At 39.7% G+C, this 7,221-nt stretch overlaps 1 protein-coding gene across 1 annotated transcript; it reads right to left on the bottom strand.

The window, feature by feature from the left end:
* Positions 1–3,526: 3,526 nt before the first annotated feature.
* LOC106813416 (transmembrane protein 186-like) lies at positions 3,527–6,487 on the bottom strand. Its single transcript, XM_014817549.1, has 2 exons — positions 6,405–6,487; positions 3,527–4,979 (listed from the first exon to the last, which is right to left on the bottom strand). The coding sequence occupies exon 2, from the start codon at positions 4,917–4,919 to the stop codon at positions 4,119–4,121; it is 801 nt and encodes a 266-aa protein (XP_014673035.1). The 5' UTR covers positions 4,920–4,979; positions 6,405–6,487; the 3' UTR covers positions 3,527–4,118.
* Between the last annotated feature and the right edge of the window lie 734 nt (positions 6,488–7,221).

Genomic DNA, 7,221 nt, shown 5'->3' with positions numbered 1-7,221 from the left:
ACATACGCACGCACGCACATGTACGTACATACGCACGCACGCACATGTACGTGCATACGCACGTACACTAATCACTCGCCTTCGTGGTACTGATATTCGTTTACATATATTTGCTAGCGTATTGCTGTAAATCGTAATCTTGCACGAGCTGAATTCGCACAATTTACCACTATTGTGTGAGGTGTTAAGACAAATTTTGAAGTTATAGTGGCGCCAATATTTAGCAAGAGACTGTTTCCAAATCATTCGTACCCCGATAGGGTTGAGAGACAAGCTAAATTTCGAATTTTGATCTCGTGAGGAACCGCGAGACGCGCTCAGTTATTGTGATCGCAACACAAGAAATTGACATACTATCTTACATAAGTAATAATACAATAATAACAATATTCTCTGTAGTAGTTTGCAGTAAGTATCACATTATGCACGCGCAGGTAATCAAATACATTAAACCCCTATCGGGGCACGAATGATTTGGAAACAGTCCGTTGCTAAATATTGGCGCCACTATAGCTTCAAAATTTGCCTTAACACCTCACACAATAGTGCCATTTTAGCGGTAAATTGTGCGAATTCAGCTCGTGCAAGATTAAGATTTACAGCAATACGCTAGCAAATATATGTAAACGAATATCAGTACCACGAAGGTGAGTGATTAGTGGTCATAATAAGCTGAGGAACGTATATACACTTGCATCTTTATTGGTGGCAAATTTTGATGAGAAAAATCGGTTAAAAATGCGGGAATCGGGTGTCTCACTCTTGTGTTATTATCTACTCTTGATATTATCAATAATAATTATGAAAACAGTTGGCAAGCTTAAAAGACCAGACCTAGAATAACTTCTCTGGGCTTAGTTTACATACATTAAAAAGTGGGATAATTTATTCAAGATGGCTGCGCCAATATGCAATATGTGCATGCGGTTTGGCATTTATAATAGTGGCTGGTTGCGATAATGACGACATTTCTTGCACAAGATTTCTTAGCCTCATTACGGAAGTTAATGAAGCCACAAAAAATTAGGAAAATGTAGAAAAAACTGTAATGTACATGAAAGTCAATGTCAAAGCTCTTTCCTATGATCAAGAAAGGAATTACTCACTGAAGGGTACAGCTAGTATGGAAAATTGGCATGCATGACGTTTGAATTACCAAAAAGTTAGCATGCTCCAATCCCAGCTTCATGACCTAGCACCTTGGCATCAATTAAATTATTTCTCTTCTCTCTCTGATATGCCTGCAATCACATTACATGAAACACATTCAGAGTGAACGGATAACAAATAATCTAGCTTACACAATGATAATTTTTACGATTTAATATTGATTTAAAATAATAAATCAGTCTTAAACATTGTCAATTGGTTCTTTAATATATTTATGCACATGCTCCTGAATACTAAAAATCGTTCAAGAAATTTTTATATCAATTGAAGAATCGTTTATATCATTGGTGAGATGACACATGGACAACTATGCTGCAATCATATACTCACCTTCCTCCATACCTGTCCACCAAACACACGAGTCTTCATAACCAGTGATGATGTGCGAAGTGTCAGACGCTCTGTTCGAGTCTGTCGAGTTCTGGCTGACACAAGGCAGACTGGGAAAGGTGTAAAACATTGAAGGTGCTTCATGATGTTCCTTGTGATCATATGTCCTTGCATGGTCTTCTTATACACCGTGTTCTTGTATCCATATTGTGGAATCAGATATTAATTTGACAGGTTAAGAGAGCTACGCTGAGATGCTTGACATGCTGCTGAATAATGGGGCTGAATGCAACTTGAAGTGCTGTTGGTGCTGCTTGACATCTCATATGCTTGACAGGACATGTAGAAGACGGCTACTTGACAGCTGGTCCAAGGTGACGTTCTCAGCCTCGAGACGATAGATAGAGATGTCTCCATGTGATAACAGCTGGACATTGGGAAGCGTAGTCTCCGATCAGTGTAGATATTATGAGAGGTGGCTTTATTAATGTTGAAAATCTGAAAAACAAGAAAACCCTCAGCAGTACCAATCCAAAAAATATAACACCAAAGTTACAGGAGGTGGTGACAGCAATAGACTCCTATCTGAGTTTAATTAGTATTTAGAGATTTATATTATTTTAATATGAAATATAATATTTTAATTAGTTTCTATTATTACTTAAAGATGTAAATTAAGCAATGATGACAAAATACAAAGAAACAGGGAAAGACAACCTGATAAAGTTGAGAGACTTCTGTCATCGGTAGGCTCAAGTTCGTGACAATTGTTGTCTACAGCTGGGGTGTCTCACAGTCACTGCTACTGGAACACTGTGTCTGTGGCTCGTTCTGATATTGGGCCTCATCAATGGCAGATCTTTTGAAGAAACTTCCATTTGTTGGCCCTTCATCATCATCTTCTTCTTCTTCGTCGTCGCCACCGCCGTTTCCATCGTCGTTATCGTCGTCATCTCCTTTATTTTCATCATTTTCTTCTTCTTCTTCGCATACTTTTTATTATCTTTTTTTATATTTTTATGCTCTGAACTGTGTAGCGGGTGGAGGGGGCTCTAATAGCAAAAGCAGTTAAGTCCATTGTTAACAGTCAACAAATCCATGTTTAACACTCCCCTTGAGGGTCAAAAAGTTATCAGACACTTACTCTTCGCATGTCAGCGGAAAGTACATTTCATGGTCCTTTCAATAAAGTCATAAAAATGGTAGGTCAGCGCTGAAACAAAAAAGTTTTTTAATCGCTCCGCCAGACCATGTCCTCAGAAAATGTCTAAAATCTGCCCTGTGCCCCATTGACCTTTAACCCGTGACCTCTAATTTCGGCACAGTGATGGCTTTTCCTACCATGATGCTATACACCGACTATCACGAGCTTCGACATCCCAACTCGTTTTCGGATTACACCCCCACGTCCCGACTTTCAAATCCGTACGTCGAGCCGTTTAGATTTGTGCCCAACTGTTGACGGACGCACAAACGCACAGACGCACGCTCATGCAATTCTACAAGCTGCATCTGACTAAGTCAGATGAGCTAAAAATGTAGGATCACCCAGTAATAATAGATTAAGTGGCGGTCAGTCTGGAAGACCGCTCCCACAGAATTTTTTTTAACTTTAGAGCCTGGAAATGGCATTTCCTGCATTTTCAGGCTATGTTGAAAGCAACCAATTCTGATCATTTTAAAAGGTCAATTTGTAAATTTCAAAAAGGAATGTAGCTAAAGCTGATGTTTTGACTAAAGTATCTAAAATATATATTATGAGTATGATAACTAATAAAACATTGTTTACAAAATTGTATATACTATCAGTATATACAATTATGAAAATATTTACACTATGTACTATGTACATCTGTTTGTTTTGAAGTTTGAATTTGAATCACAATACCTTATATAGGCACATTGCCATATTAAATACACATTCCAAATCTTAGAGCACTGATATAACACCTCTAATTGATCAGTATTAATAGTAATACCAGACAGTCCAGTCAGATAACTTGTCATTTTATTTTTTTATTATTCAAATTTTATATTTTCTGCCTGGATGGCAACTTACAAATTCTGAAATTACATCCTGTTCATCTATCTTGTCTAACATATACTCGGAGCATTGTATTGTTGAGCCTTAACTGGGTCATGCTTGCCCTGAGAAAGGATTTCACCCTAGATGCCAAGCGCTGACGGACCTTTCACTGACTGCATGTGTTGCCGGCAATATTAAAAGCAATCTGAGAATTTTTCCGGTTTCAGGATACAGAAGTGAATGGGAGATGTACGACTCCAAGAAGTCCTTTGCACATTTGATGTCTACTGGCATTTGACTCCTGCTAAACATAATCAGTTCTGTTTCTAGAGAAGAGAGCCACGCATGTGTTGTTTCATCTCCTTGGTATATGTAGCTCCTTGGTTCCCTGCACAATTTTTTTTGTCAAAATAGTGCCACGGCAGTGCCGTGCTGCCATGGCGGCCACTACGGGCCTGTTGTATTTATATTTGCAACACATATTTTCCCAATTACAGTACAGTTGAACAGTTTTGATTGATTTATACAGTTTTATATTTGAAATTTCTCTTGTTTCTCGACTTATTTCACATTTTTATTAGTTAATATAACTTTATTTTAATGGAGGTATTTCACGCCCAAATACCTGCATGAATTTCTCTCTATCGACAATGCCTCCAAACCTAAGACTGATGTATAAATGACTGGTAATTTCATCACACATAAAATTTACAAAAATATCTGTGGGATTAGATTCACAATCAGAAAAAGGCACAACACTGTCGACTGGCACGTAAATATCGTGCCTCCTTCCCCAGAATGTCATATGAGAGACCTTTAACATATCGCCATCATTGCTGAGAGCAAGGATACCTATCAATCTCCTAAAGAAATAACTCATAACACAGAGCATCCCAGCTGCTAGTCCTGTTACGCCAAATGTGTAAGTCAACAACCATGGCTCCACGTGCCCCATCGCAGTGAGAGCGGCCATCGGTAGAAGCACAACTGACGTGATGCCTGTCTGTACGATCTTGAATCGCGACACAACCCGCATGTGCACGATGTAGGGGAACTTATATATGACGGAAAAGTCATTGGTGTCGCCCTCTGGTGCTGACAAAGAAGCTCGATCTGTCACTAATGGAGAATTTTGGCTTTGCCCGTCAGAAGAGTATGAGCACACACAAGTCAAACCATGCACCGCTGCCAATTTGACGTCTGTGCGGCGCCTTGGTTCGCACTTGCTCGGGATAAAAAATGCTAACGATACTTTCCTTGTCGTATGAAACTCTAGAAGAGATCTGGCATATACTGAGAATTGTGACGGTAGCGCAGCGTGTGGCCGTGTGAGAACAGGTGACGATGACAGCAACGCATTTCGAAGTCGATTCCATACGAGTCTGCTTGCCATTTATGTAGATGTCTGTGCCTACAATTAGGACTATCTGTACTGTAGCTTTAAGCTGCTGTCCTAGAAACAAAATTGAATAATAATTACAAGTCGATTGCGATGTTAATTGGTATAAACATTCAAAATAAGATTTATAGTTTTTTATCAACAATGGGTGTCTGCTTTTGTGATCAGACTCGTCATCATGAAAAGATGTGGGCAAGACAATAATCATATAAAAGTATATATAGATGACTTCATTTCTAAAATCAAAAAAGTAGCTACCCAACCGGATTTTAGTATTAGTATTAGTACTAGGGTCCTACCAAACAGCGAAATGTGCTACTGAACAGCGGAATGTGCAGGAATGTGCAGGAATGTTCAAGAATGTGCATCTATAACTGCCGCAATGTATCAAAATAGAAAACAGTAAGGGCATTCTATCTATCTATGTGGTTACGTCGATCTGTCACTCTTGACAATTACTCAACGGTTTCCATATTCTATGTTAAACAGTTAATTCTATGCTTATTCGGTATGCAAATGATACACGCGCAGCGCGCACGCACACCTGGCTGTAGTGTACGCCTATGCAAATGATGAACAAGCGCCGGAGGTATGCAAAAGATGCACAAGCGCCGCGCGAATGTGCGAGCATCAACACGCACGCACACCTGCAGCTGTGTAGTGTAGGGTACGCTTGTAATGTGACGCATTACATTTCTGTCGAAGAGTATATCTGGAAATTCTCTGGTCCTGCTAATTAATTATACGGCTAGTGTAAATCTCCATGCTACATTATGACTGGGAATTTGTTGGTGGTTATTATTTACTAATCTTGAATTCGTTTAAGCGTGGAACATTCTGCATTTAACATGTGTAAACCCGTTTTGCAACATTTTGGTACATTACGGCAGTTATAGATGCACATTCTGCGCACATTCCGCTGTTTAGTAAGACCGTTACTCGTTAGTACTTATTACCACTGGCAGCAAGAACAAGTCCGCACCTGCAGCTACAGCACACACGCGACCATTGACTATATATATACAACAATATATAGTTGTATATATATAGTCAATGGTCGCGTGTGTGCTGTAGCTGCAGGTGCGGACTTGTTCTTGCTGCCAGTGCTTATTACGTGCGGGTGACGGGGTGTCATTGTCATTGACATTGCCATTGACGGAATGCGATTGTTGAAATTTGTGCCATTGACGAAATTGTCGTGTGGAAGAGGCAGAGAAGGAGACGAAGAAGAGGTGAAAGAGATCTAAGAGTAAGATGCCTGTGATAAAGTCCACATCGTCTGCACGGTAAGTTAGGCCGAGGCTGAGCGTTCAGACTTGCGTGACACACACACGGTTGTTTTGATTCAGCTATCGCAAGTAGTTTGCTACCACTGTGCAGTTAATAGAAATTCGCGGTTCCTCGAAAGCCACTCAAACATGCCACAAACACGAACCTAACCGAAAACACCAAATACATGACCTCGGCAGTGCTACTCACATAAATAAAGGTGTACTTATCTATTTCACTACTCATCTCATCCTGATCTCATTACATGTGGCGAAAGCCATAACTGCGCGAAAACACACGTGCAACAACGCCACCTCGCGGATATTTTATGAGTGCACCAGTATTTATACGTTTATCATTATACTCCATCGGGATATATAATTATATGTATATATATATATAGATAGATATATGTATATATATATATAGATAGATATATTCTTGAATATTCTCAGTCTCACACCTCTCTCTCCTTCAGCAAGACATATGCTGTTTTTTCATTCCGTACTGCACGACTGAAACGGTGCTCACGCATGCGCAATATCTCCCGAGAAGAATATCGGATTATATAATTTTGCAATCGGATTTTGCAATCGGATATATAATTTTAGAAAAATTATGCATATAAAATACAGAGCAGGTTTTCTAGCATAGAGTTATATCACAAAATTGCACCAGTAATAGGAAGAAGACCTTGCATGTAGCAGTCAGTACACGATCTGGCTATACATTAGTGTGGTAGCGCATGCGGAATATCTCACCATATGAGTTATATTTTGTGATGAATATGCATTTAATATGGTTAGGGAGGTATCTCGCCATAGATTTCTGTAATAAATTCTTATAGTAGATCTGTGTTTATAATTAGGAGAGCGCCCTAGCCTGTAGGGTGCAAAACCCGTACTTCATCCCCTCCCGTCTGGCCATGCATTGCCTCCCTTGTCTCTCGCTCAGTCTCCTTCCTCTTCTACCGCCCCTCAGTTATCTTCTCTTCCGCCTTTTCTTTGTCTCCCACCTCTCTCTCTCT

Source organism: Priapulus caudatus, unplaced genomic scaffold (genome assembly GCF_000485595.1).
Source record: "Priapulus caudatus unplaced genomic scaffold, Priapulus_caudatus-5.0.1 Scaffold768, whole genome shotgun sequence".
Lineage (NCBI taxonomy): Eukaryota > Metazoa > Priapulida > Priapulimorpha > Priapulimorphida > Priapulidae > Priapulus > Priapulus caudatus.
Note: the sequence above shows the minus strand (reverse complement) of the source record. Positions and strands in the feature narration are given on the sequence as shown.

What these genes read in the sequence shown, in the direction of transcription:
- LOC106813416 (XM_014817549.1), bottom strand. Translation starts at nt 4,919, where the DNA reads ATGGCAAGCAGACTCGTATGGAATCGACTTCGAAATGCGTTGCTGTCA.